We start from the raw sequence: 23,234 nt of genomic DNA on the forward strand, positions 1-23,234 counted from the left end.
CTCACTGCAGAACAATTTAACAATTCAGCAATTTGGCATCCTTTCTTTAATGATTCTATTCCACTACTACTTCGATATTAATATAACTTTTATCCTGTGGCAAATTGTCCTGTGTTGAGTTGGCCAAGGCAAGTTGACCATAGCGAGTTGTCATAGACCCTCTAAGGCAGTGATGGCGAACCTTTTTGGCATCACGTGCCAAAAGTTTGTGAGAGCGAGCGCTGTCGCGCACCCATGTGCCAGCACCCCATAATACAATGTGCGCCCCCATTTGCACATGCGCAAATGATCCCCTTTTGCTTCCCCCTGTGCATGCATCCTGCAATGCGCATGTACACACCCCAAAAATGCCCCTTTTTCCAAGAGGGCTGGTGTACTTCTTACAACTAGGCACCGACCGTTCCCTGGCGAGACAGCCATTTCCCGGCCAGCGCATGGCGCTGCTGAGATATCAGGGCTGAGAGCGCTGCCAGGGAAGCTATAAACGCGTGCCTTGCCTGGGCTCCTCCCTGCTGGGAGCCACAGGCTGAGCAAGTGCAGCTGGCGGGGCTTTGGCGGACCAGCAGCCAGTGAGCTCCGAACGCATGGCTTGCCTGGGCTCCTTCCCTGCTGGGAACCGTTGTTCCCTGGCTCAGCACGGCACCCCCACCCGACCCACACTACTACAGTGCCTGCGGTTGGGCCCGTAACCTGACCCCCACCACACCCTCTGCTGCACCATCGGCTGAGCCAATGCCGGGGAAGGAGCAGCAGGCGGGGTAGTCAGCCACCCAGCCAGCAAATGCTGCTCTTGCACCTGAGCCGGCCGGTTGCTCTTGCCCTTCCCCCTGCAGCCTGCGGCTCCCAGGAGAGAGGAGCCCAAGCAAGCCATGTGTTCGGAGCTTCCCTGTTGGGGCCGAGAGCACTTCCGCTGTATGCCGCTGTCCCTTCTCAGGGGAAGAAGCGAGCTGCTGGAGGAGCAGGGAGCCGGTTGGGTGGTCTCCTCCGACCCGGCTGGCCTACTCTCCACGATGCTGACGACAGCGGCGGCTTGCTTTCCTGCCCCGAGTGCGGCACACAAACTTTCCCTGAGGCTTCCAAAACTTCCCAAACCAGACCAGCTGGCCGGTGGTGCATGCGCACTCTGGAAACAGGAAGATTATCTTCCTGGAGGGCGCATGCACAATGGGTGGCTGCTCTTCTGGTTTCTGGCCTGCTGGAACCCGGAAGAGCAATTGGTGAAGGCTCTGCATGCCCAGAGAAATGGCTCTGCGTGCCATTTCTGGCACGCGTGTCATAGGTTCGCCAACACAGCTCTAAGGTATGGTTTAAGATACTTGCTAAATTCATATATCAGTTTAATAGTGTGATTTGTTCAGTTTTGGCTTAACATGATGTCGGGAATGTAACCATTCTGATTTGTTACAAAACAATGTTTTATGGATAAATCTTGTTCAGCAAATTTATATCTTGTTTATGAAATCATGGTTAAAACTAATTACAGTATCACAGTAATATGGTACAATATTACAATATGTAAATGTTGTGCCCTGTGAAGCTACGCTAATGAAATAATCAATATTGATAGAGCTGTTGTTAGACAATAACTCTTATGTCATCTTTGGATTTGGGATATGTTGAAAGACTACTGAGAACTGAGCAATTAAAAAAATCTTCACTAATATTATAGGATGGAGAAATGTAATGGAGGATGGAGGAATGTAAATGTAATGAAGAAAGCAGACAAGATAGTTCTCAACTACCAAATTAATTCTGAATCAAACCTACTTCTCCACTGCCTAAAATAAATGCCATAATTTTTGCTCCGCATTTTCTTGAAAAATTCAAAAATGAGATTTCAGAAGTTAGGTGTGTTATTTTATTTTAAATAAATCTTTTTAATAATTATGTATTGGTAGTTGAGGTTTGAGTTTCTAGGTTATTTTATGCAAGTTCCTCAACTGTAAAACTAGAATACTTGATTTATATTTCAACATGGTTCATTTTGTTTGACCTTTGGTTAAACATTACTTTTTTAAGTCAAGCTTCCTCTTTTATTGCTTTCCTGAAATTAATGGCCGCAATGCATAAAAGCAAAAAGGAATGCTTCTATATTCCTTCCAAATCTATATATGGCAGAGTTGTGACATACTGTAGCAAGGTTGCAATTTATGCACTTGGATTATAAATACAATAAGCTCTAAACAGACTAGAGCAGAAAATATGTATTCTGGTCTGGCTCATTCACTGTCTCATCAAATGTAGAGCAATTCCTCTGCTTAATCCTACAGATATCTTCTTAATATAACTTCTATATTATTGGTTGAGTTTATTCCATACACAGCTCTGCGTTCTCTGGATATGCATAGTTCCAAAGTTTTTTAATTTCATAGACCAATGTTCTCCAAACTTGGTTACTGTCCAGGTTTTCAAACTTCTTTCAGAACTGTCAACAGTAGCCATGTAGGCTGAAGAATTCTGGAGGCTGAAATCGATACTTGTAGAGATGATGACCAAGGTGGAGAAAACTGCCATTGTTCTAGGCCTCCAGTCTGTCAATGTATATAACTGGAAGAGTGTGTGTATTTAGTGTAAAGGTAACAACCCTATTTTCTCTAGGAGAAAAAGGCCCAGGGAATATAAGGAAACCTCCAATATACGGTATCATGTGGCCATTAGGGATAGTTTTTCTTCCCTCTGTAGTTATATCATCCATGTGGGGTCTTTATTGTTACGTTGCAAGAGGCTCACAATCCACATAAGCAATTGCAAACTGCTAAGTGAACTGCTATTTTTGTCAGTTAACTTGGGAAGTTAAACGTGCAAGTCCACGTCCCCTCTCTATTGGGATAAATTCTATTTGAAGAGTAATGGTTGAAACAAGCTTTATTTCACCTTTGTATAGATTTAGGTAGGAGGATGAATTAAAAGCTATACTAGTGGACATATTGAAGCTTAATCAGAAATTCTTATCCCTCTTTCCCTTTCCATTTTATGACTATTAAAGAAATACCATAATGAGATTCAAATCTTATTTATATTAATCCCATAAACTAGGAAATGTAAATTCACTAATCAGCACTCGTGAAAGAAGAGAATTGTAGAGCAATCTAAACCAGTGTTGCCAATTTTTCACATATTATTCAGTTATATCATTTTTAACCAAGCTGTATGTTGAGGAACAAACATCGCTCACAGAATTTTTTAATTAAAATAATATTAAAATATAATCATATTTTTCTTGTTATGTTATTTACAAATCATTAGTTTCAAGGTAAAATGAGTGAATGGGTCAGGTGCTTAATTAGATTATAAAATGGGTTTTATTAATACAAATGCCCATGAAATAATAATTTGACTTGTAATCATGAGTATGTACTATAATAACTAAGTATTAGCTAAATGATCTGTTCCAGAAATATATTTCTATGTTTCTAACAGTAAGTAGTGTTTGCAGTGTACCTAGTTAATAAATGTATATGGGGGAAAACATATGAGACTTCATTTATATCGTCTGGGATTTTTACCTTAGATAATAATGTTAAATTATCCTCTAAATCTTGATCTCAGAAACAAGTGCAGACCAAACAGCATACTGTGGTTGTCCCTTTTCCTTCCACTCACTTCAGGATTATTGCATATTGGTTGGAATGCGTAATATTCTATGAGAACATTGTAGCAAGTACAAAACAAGATACATGTATACATGATATTTGCAGTTTAGCTGCAAAGTGGAATTTTTAAAATAGTTTTCGGATGAAATTAATACAAACTGAGAATAAATAACTGTTATAAACATATACCGGTATTTAGTTATGTATTTATTTACATCCCGCCTTTATTATTTTCATAAATAAATGAAGACAGCGAACATACCTCCTTCTTTCTCCTATTTTCCCCACAAATAACTGTGAGGTGAGCTGGGCTGAGAGTGACTGGCCTAAAGTCACCCAGCCAGCTTTCATACCTAAGGCAGGATGAGAATTCATGATTTCTAGCCTGATATCTTATCACTAGATCAAACTGACTATTGTGTGCAAAGCATTGAGTGCTCTAAATCATAATATAAACATTAAATACCTTTGTTAATTTTGTTATATGTGGTATATTTTCAGTTGTATATCTTACTGTAAAGTGAGAGTACTTTTTTACTGACTGATAATTGTAATTCATATTCATAGCTATGAATAATGGGCAGAAAGAATGCCCTTCAATTTTTATAATCAGCTAAGTGGAATTTACTTCTATGTAGATATAGCAAGCAGTAGGTGTTAAATTTTAGATCTTGAACCAGTTTCTCTTTTATTAGCTGAGAGTACCCTTATTTTTGGTCTATCCAGACTTCACCAATGATTGAGAAGAGACATAGCAGCCTGATCTTTAATAAAAGGCTGATCTTTCTTACATCCTTTCTTTTCAGGCTGTATTTTGCATTACTTAATGTTGTTGTTTTTTTGAATCAGGATACACAAAACATTTCTGCAAAGGTTAATGTGAGGTATCCTGGGAATAAACCCAAACCGGAACATAGTATATGTTTACATGCTAATCTAAATTATTGGGACATGAAGGAGTCTTCAAACGTAATAAAATTGCAATAATCTTGATTGATTTCAAAACTAATTAGCTTCTCAAGTCCAGATGAAACTGTTGTGGGCAGTTTCAGATATCTGACGAAAGGTCAGTTAAGACTGATGCTGGGCCCAAGCTAATATCATTAAATGAAACAAAATACAATAAAGTAATTTTGGTAACAATTTGGGGTTTTTAATCAGTGGTGGGATTCAGCCAGTTCGCACCTATTCAGGAGAACCGGTTGTTAACTTTCAAAGCAGTTCGGAGAACCGGTTGTTGGAAGAAATCTTATTTTGTTTTTTTCCACTTTACAGGGCTAATCCTGTAAGAAAGGCAGGAAGGAGACTTTCTGGTGTCGTTTCTTGCCTAATCTTTATTGCCCTGCTTACAGAAACTGCCTCTCTGCTTAACCCATATCACATTGTAACCGCTAAGACATTAGAACATGAGTGATGTTGAGTTGGCCACGCCCACACGGTCACATGACCACTGAGCCACAACTACCCAGCTAGTCATTAGGGCAGAGAACCGGTTGTTAAATTATTTGAATCCTACCACTGGTTTTAATGCCTTTACAATCACCCATATTTTTCACAGTGTTACTCATAGTAGTCTGGAAGGTTTTAGTTACCATATACTTAATATGCAGTTTAAGCCTCTCCCCTCCATCCAGTGGCGAAATCAAATTTTTTTTACTATCGTTTCTGTGGGCGTGGCTTGGTGGGCATGGCAGGGGAAGGATACTACAAAATCCCCATTCCCTCCCCACTGCTGGGGAAGGATATTGCAAAATCTCCATTCCCACCCCACTCTGGGACCAGCCAGAGGTGGTATTTGCCAGTTCTCTGAACTACTAGAATTTCCACTACTGGTTCTTCGAACTGCTCAAAATTCCAACTACCAGTTCTCCAGAACCTGTCAGAACCTGCTGGATTTCACCCCTGCCTCCATCCCACCTTGCCAAGACTCCACAGGCCTACTCCCCTCACGCACGTCACCCTTCATACATTTACCTTTTGAAAACCTCTGGACTTCATGTTGGGAAAGGAGGGCAGGCCATGCGTCCCTGAGCTGCACCGTGGCCTCATTTTCAGTGTGCCCACAATTCCTTAACACAGACTGCACAGTGCTGTGCAGGCTGCATTAAGGCAGCAAAACGGAGCAGTGAACCAGGAAGGGCATGGATCCATTTCTCTGCTTTTATTGCCACAAAATAAGCTTTTTGAAAAAGTTGGCTCCATTGTCAGCCTCAATATAACATTGAGCAGCATGGACAAGGAAGCTGCGATGAGTCAGGAAGACTGATACAGGAACAGCAGTAGCCCCCACTGATCCTTAAGGCCCAGTCTCCTGAATAAGGTCTAAATACCCAGCTATCTACAAGGCAGCACTCAACAACCAGAGTCCCCTGAATAACTATAGTCCCTTCCCTATCCTATTGCTGAAGTATGGGTAATGCTACAATTGGGACCTGGATGGGCACATTTTGGAGAGGAACACATACACACACATGTGCCCAGCCAAGTCTGAGTAATGCATACCAAGTCAGCCTTCTTATCCAATATTAGATCACAGTTGTGGTGAGGCTTATTAGAGACTAATCTGGTATTGAGTAATAATACCTGGAAACCCTGAGCCTCCTAAAGTTTAACATCTTGGTATTCAGGACAGATAAAGGGATGATATGAGTGCACCAGAAATATATTCATAAATATACTCATAAGCATGCTATGCCATGACTCCCAGCTTATTTCCCCAGCCCATCACCATTGCAATGTTCCTGACTACCTCTACTCCCTATATAGCGTTGTGTTTGCCATCTCTTTTCTAGGACCCAAGGTGGAGTATCCATATATTCAACCTCTTTCTAGTAGGCTGATTAAATGCCAGAATCTGGCCAGCACCCTAAACCCAAGACCACCTGGCCAGTGGTGAAATCCAATTTTTTTTACTACTGGTTCTGTGGGCGTGGCTTGATGGGCATGGTGTGGCTTGGTGAGTGTGGCTTGGTGGGTGTGGCAGGAGAAGGATACTGCAAAATCTCCATTCCCACCCCACTCCTGGGAGAAGGTTATTGCAAAATCTCCATTCCCATCCCACTCTGGGGCCAGCCAGAAGTGGTATTTGCCAGTTCTCCGAACTACTCAAAATTTCCACTACCAGTTCTCCAGAGCCTGTCAGAACCTGCTGGATTTCATCCCTGCACCTGGCTCCTCCCCTCTCCTAGTCTCATCCATGCCACTCTCTGGCTCCCTTTCTTCACCAGGAAAGGCAGGGGCAGTCATGTTACTACTCTACTGCTAGTACTTGTATTGCTGCAATCACTTTAATCTCCTCTCACTTCCAGTAAACAGCACCAGCTCTGCTAGAAGTCCCAGCCATTCAGCTCAATCAAAATACCATCCAGAAGCAGCATTACACCATTATACCTCTGAGCTGCTGCTGCTCAGAGCCTCTGCAGTTCCAAAACTGCAGAGGTTCTCAGTGTGAAACCAGAAAAAAAATCCATGCTTGCCTTCTCAGGAAACCTTCTATACACCATTGTAAAACCTTCCAAACTGTAGCATAGTTAAATTTTCATGCACAGTCCCAGTAAACATGATGGAAAATTTTAATATATGCTGCATTTGATTCTCTGGCTGACCTTTGGATTGGAACAAAACTATATTCAGTTCCAATATCAAGCTCTTGGGTTTGACTACATGGAACCTCAGCAACTGAAATAAGCTCATTTGCTTTTCCTGAACTTTCTCATTTCCGCACTGTGGTGAGATTTATAACTGCCATAAAGAACTCTGGTCTAACTCTGACCTCCTATGTTTGTAACTACTGGCGCAAGACAGGGTAGTTCTGAAAAAGGATTTTTTAAAATCACCTTAATTAAGATTCTAATTTATATTTAGTATGCTTGCAATCTTGTGATAGCATATTTATTGTACTGTGCTTCTTTTTTGACTTTTGAGACTGAACTCTTCACTGGAAATACTAATAATGAAGCTAAGGCTTAAATATTTTGGAAACATGATGTGAAGACAGGAGACAATGGGGGAAAATGATTATTTTACAAAAAATGGAAGGCAATAAAATCGATGACAAAGTGGTTAAATAAATAATAAATGACATAAGCAAGTGTATATAGGAGCTTACAGAAACAGATACTGACAGACAATCCTTGCAAAATTCCTAGAGACAACACTTGAAAAGTAACCAAATGAACGTTTTATATTAGGGTAAATATTGTTAGTTTTAAGAACTAGTTTGTAAAGAAATTTTGGTAGAAATCAGCTGGTCATATATTTTAGTCCTGCCATAGGCATGAAGCCAGCTGGGTGATTTTGGGTCAGTCTCTCTCTTAGTCATAGAAAAAAGGCAAGGGAAAATTACTACGGAAAAGGAAAAGGAAAGGAGTTAAAATAGATTCAAGGGTACAAAAAGGGCAGTTTTGATTCTGTTCATGTAGTTTGTAATTGTTGTGCAGCCAGACATGTTTTTTCATGAACATGTCAAAGTTCATGTCAAAGCATCAATCAAAGTTCTGCAAAAACCACTTCTAGCCACAGCAGCATCTTGCCATTTTAATGCTGAGCCTGGTACACCCCAAAATTACAGAACTGGTCTTTTGGAGGGATTGAGGAGAGGCTTTTTTGTTTTTTATATCTCCTCCTACATCATGAGAATCCTAAGGATATTTGCAAGAAGCACACTATATTAAGTTTTAAAAGATAATGCTTTTAATAATATTGCATTGTGTGTTGTGGGAAAGCAAAAAGATATGCATAAGCAGATGATTATCCTTATTAACGGTTCATTAAGAGATCATCTTGGAGTATTTTATATATCTGACAACATCTTGGAACAAAATCCTGAGCACATTCATTATCAGCTGGTGAAATGATAGGAACTTGGCTTCAATTTCAGACAAGTTTCAACTCTTACAAAACCACCGACCTTAGCTGCTTTGGGATTGTAAGGTGTTCTGTCAGTGGACAGCCAAATAGAGTTTGTTGTATATGACACGCAATTGGATTGAGTTAGGAAATCTGGGGGGGGGGAATCTAATTTGAAGGGAGGTCTGTTACAGGGCAGGGGTGGCACAGAGGACATCACCAGGTTATTTAAGTTTGTGCTGTGGTCTTATTTATATTCAGGATCTATCCAATAGATGGATATATATTTCTTCCTGAGATTCATATCATTGAAGGAGTTCTCTGTGATTTTAAAAAATCACAACTGGTCTTAAAAAAAAGTTGTTCTGTTGCTTGTGTGACATAATTGATACTACTCTGTTTCCCCCAAAATAAGACATCCCCTGATAATAAGCTAATTGGGCTTTTGAGTGCATAGCAATAAGGCCAAGTGCTTATTTCAGGGTTTAAAAAAATATAAGACAGGGTCTTATTTTCGGGGAAACACGGTACTGCTTTGACAATGTTTAAAGAATGAGGCCTTTTGATATCAGTAGATGGGGTCTAATACTACAATTCCAAGAAATCAACATTTAGTACAAATTATGTAACATATCTCCTGAGAGTATGTATTTTTTGGGTTTCAAATGAAAATGCTGGAATATGGTCATATAGAATGTAGTCTTCCATCTCTAACAGCTTACAGTACCTAGCTAATAGAGTGTGATTTCCCTCCCTACCATTTGAAAGGGACAAAAACTTAGAGGTGCACTTTTTGAAAAACGATATACCAAACATGTATTTTGTATTTGGCTATGATAAAAAAAAATCGCAAGAAAGAAATACGAACTCTAGGTGTTTGAAATACAATTTGCTAGCAAAATCATATCAATTCAAAATGCTAGCAAGCATTATGCTGTGGAAAAATAAAAAAAAATCTATATATCATCACAATGATAACATCATTATTATGTTAAGATATTTAAATTTAATGGCTGGAGCAATGGGGTTGTACAGTGAGGCAGAATTCACAGTTGTGATTGATTGGTTGGAGAATGCTAGCTCCTGCGTGAGGTAAACTGCACTGTGATTGGTTGCTGTGAGTGTGGAAGGGGAGTTTCCCTTTTTCCCCGCCTTTTTCTTCTGTGTACCCTGTGTGCTCGATAATTTACCTCATAATGCTCCTGTTTGCCTGTTTGTCTTGTTTGCTGTATATATAGATGTAAAATATATTTCTTTATATTAAACTACGAAGTTCGCGTCAGTGTCTCTGACTTCATTTGGACACCTGATGCGCAATTCCCTGACGTATTAGTATCACCATAATTTAAAATTTACATTTGAATGTTGTTGACTAATAAAAATACTCCGTCCTTCTGCTTCCTGGCTGTCATTCTTCTCATTGGTTTCCAGATCTTCCAAAAAGCATATTGGTTGTACATATTAGTTTTCTTGAAGTTCTTTATTGGATGTTTGCTTTTTAAAGCAGGTTTCTGGATTATTATTTTTTTAGTTAGTTACAATAGTTATTTTTGGTTTATTGATTGAATGTACATTCCATCATACTCTCAATGACTCTCAGTGGTTTACATTATACATTATAACAACTCAAACATCCTCATTACATTTAAAACAAATATTGACTTCATAAGAACCTTAATAAAGACAGAAAATTATGTTGACACTGATTTTAAGATATTGCAACTAGAATTCTACATCTTTTGCTTTAGTCCCTGCCTTCTAACTGCATTTGTGTTTCCTCTGTTTTTCCATAGGCCAAGGCTGCAAGCACAAAGAAAGTTTGCTCAGTCTCAGCCAAACAGTCCCAGCACAACTCCAATAAAGATAGTTGAGCCATTATTACCCCCTCCAGCTACACAGATCACTGACCTCTCCAAAAGGAAGCCTAAGACAGAAGATTTCCTTACGTTCCTCTGCCTTCGAGGTAAGTAAGACATTTTTCTCCATCTTGCCATCTAAATCAAGAGGTAGATTCAGACTTTTAAGATTTCCAAATGTTATGAATTCATTAACATATATTCTAGTGGTGGGTTTCAAAATTTTTTACTACCGGTTCTGTAGTTGTGGCTTGGTGGGCATGGCAGGGGAAGGTTACTGCAAAATCCCCATTCCCTTCTGATCAGCTGGGACTCGGGAGGCAGAGAATAGATGGGGGCGGGGCCAGTCAGAATTTTTACTACCGGTTCTCCGAACTACTCAAAATTTCTGCTACCGGTTCTCCAGAACTAGTCAGAACCTGCTGAAACCCACCTCTGGTATATTCTACTTGATGGTTTTAGTGTTTATTTATTTAATTATTAGGATGATATCCTGCCTTTCCTTTAGGAGCTCAAAGCCCTATACAAAGCATTTCCTCCTCCAGTTTTTTCCTATTATACAGCTATGTTTGGTGGTACCCTGAAAAGGATAGAACTCTATACAAAACAGGACTCAAATAAAGCAGAGTCCCAGATTATTAGATTGAAACAAATGCACCTTTCAGACCTCTTGCCTGAATCCATAGAGGCTTCATCTTTCTACATGCTCATTTTTGCCTTACATTCAGGCAAATGTCTGAATTGAGGCTCTTGGACACAGTGTAAATTATGGTTAATTTGAAATCTGTCAGACCAGCAGCAACTGTCTCATTCACAAATAAATCTCTTATGCATGTTTCTGTGTTAGTTTATTTCTGCTGACAGTTCTATAAATGGCTTGTAAGCATCAAATAGAATATTATTCTGAGTTCTCACTATCTAAGCTTTAGGCCAGGATTTGTTCTATAAAGAAGATATAGCTCCAGATCCTTCTTCCTAAATAGTTATAGCTATCATTATTTAAGTAGTTAAGTACAAACATGCCCACTGTCACTTTATTAACTGGAAATATTCTCTGTACTGAAACAAGAAGTGCTTTATGGATTAAAGAAATTGGTGCAATCGTATATATACTTTGAACACATGTTCTAAAATTAGTTGTTAGTTGTTCTTTAATTTATCTTTATATGGATTGTGTATTTTTAATTATTATTTAGTTCAGTATAATGTAGAAAACAAGTTTTATTTGGAAAACAGAATCTTTGCCCTACATTACATTGAATTCAAGAAGTTCTGACATTTGCAGTTTGTTCAGAACATCATCTCTTTTTGTCACAAACAAATTGATTTAGAAAAGAAGAGATGGGGAGAGGAAATTTATTTATTTTATTTATTTTATTTATTTATTTTGTCACAACAGTATATATAAGCATAAGCATGAAAGCAACTATATAATATATAAGCATATATATAAGCATAAGTATGTAATAACTATATTAATTGGATATAATGAAAGGAAACAATAGGACAGGAACGGTAGACACGTTTGTGCTCTTATGCATGCCCCTTACAGACCTCTTAGAAATGGGGTGAGGTCAATAGTAGAGAGGGTTGTTTTTTTTTAATATTCCATAGAAGGAAATAGGAAAAAAGATATTTGCAGGACATAGAGAACTGCAAGAAAATCTCATCCTTCCACCTCCACCCACATCTTGGATTGTAACATTATACTTCCACATAATGAGTTTTCTGGAAATAACTGTAGGAAACTCCCCCAAACTTCCGTCCAACCTTTTCAATTTCTTTCACTTATAGTACAATTACTTTGTATATGTCACACATACAGCTATTTTTCTTAGAGGGGAAAAACCAGTTATGACAGATTTAAGAGTATAAGCATGCAGTTCTCTGTTAGTTTGCCCATTTTAAATCCTTTCTCTCCTCCCTGGCATTTTTTTCCTATTGTGTTCCAAATGCATGTGTTTAAGGTAATCATATGTTTAGAATGTTTTGTGGGAAAACAATGGGTGGTGAAAAGGATGATACTAGGTTTTGTTTAGTCTGCCTCTTTTTTTACTTTGTTTCAGTGTTCTAAAGTCTGGTGGGTTCCAGAGGTTCCAAGGATATGAGTTAGTTTCAGCCTTAGCAACCGCAGATGTGCTTCCCAGGAATATTTATTAACGGTGGAAGGGTCAAAAAAGTCAAGATGCCGACTGTCATCATGGGATCAAAGCCCCAATTATTTTTACATGCATTGTGGCTTTGATGTCATAGGCATGGCCACCATCTTTTTTTTCTCCCCCCACAGATGACCCTCTGGTTATGTGTCTGCAGGGGAAGGGCAAGAGTCAAATGACAAAAACAAGTATGTGCTGCAAAGACAGCAGCTTTACCGCTTTATAAATTTGCCATGACACCATACTCTGGTACAAAAGGGAGAAATCTTATATCAAGAGAATGTAACATTTTTCATCATTTTGGTGAAATGGTTGGATTTTGTGTATGTCTCTGCTCAACTTACTGGGAATTCTAACTAGTAGTTCCCAAGCATTGGGGGGGAGGGGTCAGCAGAATGGGGAAACTTAATCTGTTTCTCTAAAGAAGAACAAAGAGCTAATTTAATTCAATCATGACCTGATATTAGATTGCACTCTCTGCAATAATGTAAGTAGTTGCCGATAGGTATGGTTTACTGCTGATTATTTATAATAAGGAAGCTGAAGTCTCTGTTCACTATGCTAAAATACAATTTAAAATTCAGTTTTCAAATACAGGTAATCCTTGGCTTAATACAACAGTTTCGTTTAGGTTGAAGTTACAATGGCACTGAAAAAAGTGACTTAAGATTGTTTTCCACACTTAAAACCATTGCAGCGTCCCTAGGATCATGTGATCAAAATTCGGAAACTTGGCCACTGACTGATATTTATGATGGTTGCAATGTCCCAGGTCATGTGATCACACTTTGCAACCTTCTGACAAGCAAAGTCAAAGGGGAAAGCCAGATTTTTTAAAAAATGAATTACTAACAACTGTAGTAATTCATTTAACAACTTTGGCAAGAAAGGCTGCAGAATTGGGCAAAAGTCAGTTATCAACTATCTCAGTTAACAACAGAAATATTGGGCTCAACTATGGTCATAAGTCGAGGAGTACCTGTATTCACTCAAAGAGAAAGGAAAACACCCCTCCCCCATATGATATGTCAGTGATGCTAAAAAAAACTGTCTGAAATATAAGTTGTCCAGTATTTGTTTGTTTTCCATAAACTAAATACAGAAGTGCAAGTAATTTTCTATGATTCAGAGAAACTACTCAAATATATATGCATTTTCATTCTGACATGTTAATTATCATTATAGAAGATTCCCAGAAGTTTTGTAGTGTATGACCAGGGGTGAAATGCTCCCGGTTCAGACAGGATCGCCTCATCCGGTAGCAATGGCAGCAGGTGGTTCAGAGAACCGGTAGCAAAAATTCCTGCCCCACCCCCACATGCCCAGCTGAGCCACACGATCATCAGAGGTCTTTTTTTTTTTTTTACTTTTAAAAGCAGTTTTTCCTTTGGCCAAAAAATGCTTTTAAAAATAAAAAAAAGCCTCTGATGATCGCACGGTTCAGCTGGGATCGTCAGAGCCTTTTAAAAGCATTTTTCTCTTCGGCCGAATAAGTTGTTAAAAATGCTTTTAAAAGGCTCTGATGATCCAGCTGAGTTGCCTGATCGTCAGAGGCTTTTTTTTTCTTTTAAAGGCAAAAAAAATGCTTTTAAAAAAAACAAAAGCCTCTGACGATCAGCCAACTCAGCTGGGATCATCAGAGCCTTTTAAAAGCATTTTTTACATTTAAAAAAAAAGCATTTTAAAAAATGCTTTTGAAAGTAAAAAAAAAAAGTTGGTCACGCCCACCCAGTCATTACCCACCACCACCAAGCTACGCTCACAGAACCAGTAGTAACAAATTTTACATTTCACCACTGTGTATGACATTGGTGAGAAATATGGCCAGTGAAAACTGCACTGTTTATTTTTTTCCTATGCCAATACTTTGCATGCAATTACAAAAATAGCATTCCTAACAGAAAGAAAGACACTGCTCCTTTATAAATTTCTGTTAAAGAATGATAGTTATTAAACTCTCATTCACATTTAGCAATCAGCAGATCTAAATGATGCCCCTGACATACTCACTAAATGTAGTTAAACAAATCAGTTTTTTAAAGAAATGTAGGCATAGAACATATTTTAATATTTAATCATAACATCAACCACAGTAATCACACGAAGGATGTTTATCTTTTACCACAGAATAAAAACTTTCAAAATGTCTTAGAACAAATGTATTGATTTCATAATTATATAGATGAATTCTTAAACTAGCGTTGTTGGTATTATCATGAAACCTTTCAAGTACTTAAGTTTTACAGTGAAAATCAAGCATACTTGGTATGATGCTTTTTACTTCAACTGTGATTAGAGATATTGCATATGTAACTTTAATACGTTTTCTGAAAAGCAAGGTTTTTAATATGAATTTAGTTAATAATTAACATATGAATATACTTTGTTACTGAAAGGTATTGGATATTTATTTTACCACGTTATTCTTTGTGTGTTTTTGCTACTGTACTTAATTGAGTAACTTCATACCAGGTTTAGTTCCATAGCAGAACTGAGCCTAAATGAATATAAATTCTGCAGGTTCAGCTTTTCTTGCACGTGTACTATAATAGGAACTAAGAAAATATAAATGCATTTAAGGGCAGTTCTCACTATATTGCAGGGATAGCAAAGATTATAGATGAATAAGAATGAGTGTGATGGTCAGAGGAGGCATTCTGTATAGTTGGGACTTTCTCCCTCATCTGCTCAACCTGCCCTGTATATCTAACAGCAAGAGAGGAAAACTCTTCTGTGCTATGGTGGCACAGTGGTTAGAATGCAGTATTGCAGGTTAACTTTGCCCCCAGCCAGGATTTTGTTCTTGACTGGCTCAAGGTTGACTCAGTATTCCATCCTTGTGAGATTGGTAAAATGAGGAGCCAAATTGTTGGGGGAAATATGCTAACATTGTAAACCATTCAAAGAGTGCTGTAAAGCACTATGGAACAGTATATAAATCTAAGTGCTAGTGCTGTTTCATTCTTGAACTGTCTCTGTATTGCTGTTTGGCATAGTGTTTAAATTTTCAGTTCTTTGACCCTAATTTCCTTCTTCGGTTTAGTCTCTGATTTTAACAGAATAACAGAGTTGGAAGGGATCTTGGAGGTCATCTAGTTTAACACCCTGCTCGAGCAGGAAACCCTATACCATTTCAGACAAATGGTTGTCCAATCTCTTCTTAAAAACCTCCAGTGATGGAGCACCCACAATCTGGAGGCAAGCCTTCCACGATCAGTTGTTCTAGGTGTCAGGAAATTTCTCCTTAGTTCTTGCTTGGAACTTTCCTTGGTTAATTTCCATCCATTGGTTCTTGTTCTGCCTTCAGATGCTTTGAAGAATAGGTTGATCCCTACCCACTTCTTTGTGGCAGCCCCTTAGACATTGGAATACTGCTATCATGTCACCCCTAATCCTTCTTTTCATTAAACAAGACATATTCAATTCCTGCAACCATTCTTTATATATTTTAGCCTCCAATCCCCTAATCATCTTTGTTAATCTTCCTTGCACTCTTTCTAGTCACAACATGTTTTTTATATCCTGGCAACTGGATGGAATATTCCAAGTGTGGTTTTAACAAGGCATTATAACATGGTGCTAACATTAAACATGATCTTGATTTGGTGCCTCTATTAATGCAGCCTAGCCTTTTATATTTTTTTGGTCAATGATTTTATTTGCGATTTCCTGTGCTTTTTCTCTACTGATTCTAGATGATTTCTAGGTTCTCTTGGAAAGAGGTTCAGATCTAAGCAAAAAACCAATTAGCCAAAACATGTATAACAAATATATATGCCTCTGTATGTGTTTGTATATGTGTATTTCAAGATTTTGATTAAAGGCCATTTAACCTGGCATTGCTTCCTAAATTAATCTCTGAAAGATTTTACATTTTAAAGGATTGTAATCCCTTCTCCAAAACACACATAAGTAGTTCCTCAAATTCCCACCCCACCCGCATGTTTCCTGTCTCCAAATATCCATAAGAGCCCCCTTAAGGAACAACAGAATCTGCTGCAGTTGAATGCATTTTGAGCTCAGGTTAAACAAAGTTAAATCAGCATAGTTCAAAACCAAACTGCAAGTGTATTGGAGCAGTTAAGAAAACATGAGTATGGATAGGTAAGGGAAATTATTATATTTTCATGCTTTCAGTTTTTTGGGTGTGATTCTACAATGCCAAAAATAAGAAAAAACATATACCCAAATTCCAATTTTATCTCCACTATTATAGGAAGAAAGGTTTAGACTAGGAATTTCAGAGATTTGTGTGTTTTGTTGTTTGAGAAATGATGTGGTTTCTTACTTGCAATCTAAAGTGGTATATTTCAGAAATAGTTTACCCACCTCTAGTAGAAGGAGACCATGGTGAAAATTATTGGTGACAACTGCATCATACTGTGCTAAGATTAACCAACAGGACAAAGTAATTTAATTCAGCTGCAGTTAAAATGAGTATACCAGCCAAATGGGAGAAGGAAAATGTAAGAGAGAATTCTTGAAATCAGTAACTGCAACCTAAGAGCCCCTAAAGCAGATTTTCCTATCTGCACCATCTGAGTAATCTGAGTAATGCTTCAGTAATTGAAGTATTGTCCATTCAAGTCCATGTGCTAATTTTATATTATATATTAACTATAAAGACGAGGGATTCCTATAAATGACATTGTTTAAAATAATTCTAAAAGATATTTATACTAGAACCCCACCCCCCACCCCAATATTATCCTTTGTACAGGTAATCCTTGTGTTTTGATGGCATTTGGGACCAGAAACTCGCTAAGCAACACAGTTGTAAAATGGGATGTCATATGACCATGTCATTTAGAGATGGAAGTCATGGTTGCCATCATTAGACAAGGACCTTGTGGGTCATTAAGCAAGGATCTCACATGATCACAAAGTTCTGACTTTTCAGTTGATTTGGTTGTGGAAAACTGACAGAAAACATCAAATTGTGATCATGTAACTGCAGGGGCACTGTAATGACTGGAACACCAAAAAGCTGGCACAACTTCCCCTCGTTCAGTGTTGTCGTAACTTTGAACAGTTGCTGAACAAATGGTTGTAACCCAAGGGCTATCTATAGTTGTATCTTTCTGCATTCCTCCATGGTTTCTAGTATGTGTGGGGGCTTTTTTCTCTTTCAGAAAAAAGCTGAAGAAAGGTATTTAATGGAAAAGCCAGACTGTGCTTAATTCTCTAGTGGGGATGTATGTGTTGATTATGAGGCAAGTGCTTCTCAGTTGTAGAATGTGATGTGTTAATAGCAATAGCACTTTACAGCACTTTTTGAGTGGTTTACAAATGTAGCATATTGCCCCCAACAATCTCGGTCCTCATTTTGCCAACCTTGAAAGGATGGAAGTCTGAGTCAACCATGAGCCAGTCAGGATCAAACTGCTGGTAGTGGGCAGAGTTTGCTTGCCACACTGCAATCAAACCAATACACCACCTCGGTTCTCTCAAATATTGTCTCAAATCACACTGTTTTCAGGAAAGAGCGAGATGCATATCTTACAGATCTTACAAAATTGATAAATTTTTGGCCAATAAAAACAAAACAGTATGTCTTTATTATGGGCTGTCCTAGTACTTGTCATCACATTGCTTATCCCTTATTTAGAATTCTTACACTACAATTGCAAATTGTAGTAAGGTAACCTATGGGAGTTGGCAGCTTTTATATTTAATAACCTATGGTGATCATATTCACCGTCATCATCTCATCTGCTTTCAGCTACTGATCTTCCTCCTCATCTCTTGAATCTCACCTTCAAAGATGTCCTGATACTGCCTCTTTATTTTTTATCTTTGAAATGTTTGGAAATAGTTTATAATGGGAAATTATCTCAAGTCTGGTTTTTCTGTATTTAACTCAAGTTTTCAAGCAAAATAGGACTTTATACTTTGCCCAGCCTTGATACTTAAACATCATTCATAGTAAGTACCGATTATCAGTGTCATCTGCCCTCCAATACTTCATTTTTAGTTTAGAATTCTTGTGTTTTAGCATTGAAAAGTAAAATATATGTTCTCAGTATTTTCAAATACTCTTCAGCAATTTGATCCATTTGCTTAGCAGTCATCGAAGGAGAATCTGTCATCAAGCCCAGCCTTAGTAATAAAAAGCAAAAATGTTTTGTTAAAAAATATAATCCTTTTGTTTTCTTTATTATTATTACCTCCGTTATTTATCTTTTCTCTGAGGATGAGAATCAAGCTAAGTTGTTCCCTTTAGATGATTTCAGTGACTACAGTTAGTCTATTACTTATCTATTCCTTTCCTATTAAAAAAAATAGTAACCCCTAAATCGCGTCCACATGCCACTACCATAAAGAATAAACAATTATGACATGTTTTCTGTACTCCTACCAGCTGCTTTAGAGGGATTGGTAGCAGTGGGGATAACATTGGGCCATATGTCACAGGCACAATTCTAGGCTGTCTAAGGTCCACTAGTGATGTAAGATGGATGCTTTGAAGGGCAGGCAGAGTCCTTCTGCAGACTTTAAATTGACTCTCCAAGAAGTGCTCTTGTTTATTGAGGCATAAGCAAGCTCTGCCTACATGTTTACTGCAGAGAGCAAGTCTGCATGTTGTTTCTCTATTTCCTCTTGGAAATGATAGACCTGAGTCCCATCAACCATATGGACCCTTTACCTCATACTGGCAAGTGCAAAAGCAGCCTGTAAATAGATCAAATTTCCTTTGCACTGATATTCCTGGTCTTATCTGAATACTGAGTGGAAGATAAGGCAACTTATCTAGGATTTTCCATCAATATGTATCATTAAATGAAGTCTCTTGTCAAATAGGAGAATTCTTAATATTTAAGAAATGTAGCCTTTAGCATTGGACATGTTTATTGGTCAAACCAGAGGCCTCCATATCAAGATGTATCTTTATTCACTGGAAAGGCTTCAATTGTTTTAGCACTTCTCAAGAGTTTCAGCTGAGCTGCATTTAATTATGAGAAAAGGGAAGGATTAGAAACAGGAAAGGGGAAGCTCAGGCATATATTTCATAGAAAAGAATCAATTTTTCAAAAACCACAACCCAAATTATGGTACCCCAAAAGCTCTTGGACTGAGATAGCTTCTACTGAATTTATAATGTACCAATTTAATTTGTGCCTAGATTTTTTAAAAAAAAGTTTAATTTGCACTTCAATAATTATGGTGAATGTTTTGCCTGGTATTCTTAAGAGTAAACAGATACTGTATTATATTCTTGGGTTCATAATTCTCTTTTTAAAAAAAGTGCATCAAGCCAAGAGAAAAGGAAAATATACTTGATGCAGTGACCAATGTTTACATTTTCTGTATTTTTAGTCATGTTTCCCCATTACTTTGCAAGTTGCTACTTGGAGCCTGGTGTAATAAGAAATTCTGTGGTTTGCTTTTAAATACTCTCTAGTGGGATTTGTACCAGGCTGGTTTACTTTTCATCTTTGTCATGCAGAATTCAAGATTTACCCATATACTGTTTGCTTTTTATAATCTTGCCAAGAGGATATCCATTCTGTATGTAAGTTCAGCTGTATGTTTTATGGATTTATTACTTTCCATAACTATTGCTGAAAACAACATTGCATTTGATCTTGGGGATAGTTCAGATAAAATAAATGCCTTTCAGTAATTTTTAATATTTTGACTTTTTTAAAAAATTTAAAGTTAAGATGAATATTAGTAATGTTAATTCCTACTCAGTAACAAGTGATATTTAATCATAGTAATCACACATTAGATTTTGTGCGATTATCTCTTTTTTCCCAGGCTCCTTTCTGAATTAAAGTCCCAATCTCAAAATGTGTCATTCTCTCCCCCTTAATTTACAGATGCACATTACAGAAGGCTTTGGATCAAACTGTAAATTATCTAGGTACTCTCAAGGCTGTAACTGGAATCTTGGATTTCTTAATGAAATCGATTCTGTAGGGATGTGTGTAAAATTGGACAGAGGGGGTAACCTCAAATGAAAAGTTTAATCATTCTACTGGCAGCTCCATAGAAGTTATAACTTTGGAATACCTGAGCAAACTTTATGTCCCAGGGCTGGTTGCTTGAAACTGACTGATTATGTTTCTCAGCACTGAGTGTTTTAGTAAAATGGTGAAAAGCATGATTATTTTATGGACATGTGGTTTGCATTTCTGAATATGTGCCTAAAAACAAAAATCATAAACATTCGTCATCTCAAATGGCCTTCCAGTAGACTAATGAAGGAAGTGGCAAATGAAAAAGCCCCGAGGTGTTCTCATGTGAGAAGTAATGCTAGATTCTTTGGCTTTCTTACCATAAACCTATATTGTAAATAATATAGGCATCATTACATCTACGTTTTGGTATCCTGTTGCATTTATTTGTTAGATTTATATTCTGCCTTTCCTTCAGGAACACAAGGTGGTGTGCATATCATTTGTCTTATGAATTGTTTTCTACCAGAACAGCTATTGTATACTAGACTGCAACTTAATTACTCAGTGAACTTCAGTAGTTGAGATTAGAGTTGTACCATTGTCTTTCTAATTCTAGTTTAATACCTGAACCAATTACACTACCTTGGATCTAGATGTTCATTTCTGCTCATGAGAGACACAGTATTTTTATATTATAAGAATGGGTGAGGGAAACCTTACATTTATGAAAACCAAGAGGACTATACTAGAGGCATATTAGTTCATCCTTCGTTCAAAAATGGTCATGAGAAAGTTCTAAAATATGTCCATATGTCTATCCTCTTTAAAAATGATAAAAAGGATCTTAAATGCTTTCACCCCTACAGTAAGGTGTTATATGTCTTTTGGACTCCAGTTCAAGTGAGTTGGAAGACAAGAGTTTCTGAAGTGATAACGCCATTACTCATATGCTATTTTTACAATTTAAGAAAGAAATGCTTTTGAGTCACCTCAAAAGCATTCCCCCAAACTGCTCAGCAGTTGAATGGAGTCTAGCTGAGATGCAGGAAGGTTTTCCAATTTAAAAATAGGAAAGATTAAGTTTCAGTATCAGTGTCTGAGCAGAGGAAGAAGGCCAAAAGGTCATGATAGCCCAAATCCCTATCTTTTTATACAAGTACATGTATAGTCCCATCTTGCATTTTGACTCCCCCATAAACAGCCTTGTGCAGCCATGCCTATCACATGAAAATTTCTTTAACAAATGCATGTAGGTGATTCGGATAAGAGCTGTAACTCAGTCCACTTGCCAAAGGCCTTCCCAGATCAAATACTGCCATTTCTGTCTCTTGTCTGTTCCTATTACTTTCCTTGACACACACAAATGAAGAGGTCACTGTTTGACTGACTCAAAGAGGTGAAATAGCTGAGTTTCATATGCAAACTTTTAGGGAGCTATGTTCAGTAAAGAGGTGGGGAGAAAAGGAGCATTTTTAAACTGGATATCCATTTCCTTGAGCCCTTACACTGTATTCCTCAAAAGCTTTGCTTTTAATAGCCATTTTGAAACAGCTGTAAGATTTATGCCCCTGACTTGTTTCCAGGTTCTTCTGCCCTGCCCAGCAGCATGGTATATTTTGGAAGTTCTCAGGATGAGGAGGAAGAGGAGGAAGATGATGAAGAAATTGAGGATGCAAAAGTGACCACAAATAATGCTTCATCTTCATGCCATTCTACTCCTAGGAAAGGGAAAACACAAAAGCAAGTTCCTAATGGACATGGTATGTCTTTGAATATTGAGTTAGAGTGGAGAATATTGATGATGGGAAAGACAACCAAGGCAAAATTAGAGTTCTCTCTTCTGCCCAGCACCTCACATTTATTTATGAGAGATGTAACCAATGTTAGTCCTATTGGAAATTACAGGAGTTGGTATTAATTTGCTTTTATGGGTTTTAGATTTTTGTAAATTTTTATAGGGTATTACTGTATTTTAAAATTTTTGGCCAATTGAATAAGTTTTTTAAGGGGTTGTTCTTAATATTATATGTACTGTTTTCTTTGTATTTTATTCTGGCTGTGCACCGCCCTGAGTCCTTCGGGAGAAGGGTGGTATACAAATTAAAATATTATTATTATTATTATTATTATTATTATTATTATTATTATTATTATTATTATTATTATTATTATTATTATTATTATTATTATTATTATCCAGCACACATGAAGGGCAATTAGTTGGGGAGTCTGTCTGAAAAGCACCATTTTGACTTAAATACCCAATCTTTTTAAAACCTGATTTAAATAATTTAATTTCATAATATCTTGGTGTGCCCCGTCTGCTTCAGAACCACATTTTAATGGTTTCTTACGGAATTTTTCTTTTCTGTTGAAAATGAAACCAGAGCAAAAATGTTAGTGTTGATGTTGACTAGATATGCAAATAGCATTATATTCATTCAGGGGTGAAATGCTCCCAGTTCGGACCGGATCACCCAATCCAGTAGCGATGGGGGCAGGTGGTTTGGAGAACCGGTAGCAAAAATCTCTGACCCCCACCATGCCCAGCTGAGCTGCACGATCATCAGAGGTTGGTTTTTTTTTTTACTTTTAAAAGCATTTTTTCTTCGGCCGAAAAATGCTTTTAAAAGTTTTTAAAAAGCCTCTGATGATCACACGGCTCAGCAGGGATCGTCAGAGGCTTTTAAAACCTCTTCAGCTGAAAAGGTTGTAGAAAAAATGCTTTTAAAAGGCTCCTCTGATGATCCCAGCTAAGTTACCTGATCGTCAGAGGCTTTTTTTTCTTTTAAAGGCCAAAAAAAAAATGTTTTTCAAAGAAAAAGTCTCTGATGATCAGGCAACTCAGCTGGGATGTCAGTGGAGCTTTTTAAAAGC

At 37.6% G+C, this 23,234-nt stretch overlaps 1 protein-coding gene across 2 annotated transcripts in view; it reads left to right on the forward strand.

Annotated features, from left to right (window-relative positions):
* Positions 1–23,234, forward strand: part of JARID2 (jumonji and AT-rich interaction domain containing 2) — a 230,110-nt gene that overhangs the window by 154,689 nt on the left and 52,187 nt on the right. For both annotated transcript variants that reach the window (XR_009154628.1, XM_058178520.1), the window contains exons 4-5: positions 10,235–10,404; positions 21,941–22,117. Coding sequence is in view for 1 of the 2 variants with exons in the window: in XM_058178520.1 (XP_058034503.1) it covers positions 10,235–10,404; positions 21,941–22,117 (347 nt within the window). In the remaining variant the exon portion in view is untranslated. The remainder of the gene's footprint in view (positions 1–10,234; positions 10,405–21,940; positions 22,118–23,234) is intronic.

This window comes from Ahaetulla prasina, chromosome 3 (assembly GCF_028640845.1).
Source record: "Ahaetulla prasina isolate Xishuangbanna chromosome 3, ASM2864084v1, whole genome shotgun sequence".
NCBI lineage: Eukaryota > Metazoa > Chordata > Lepidosauria > Squamata > Colubridae > Ahaetulla > Ahaetulla prasina.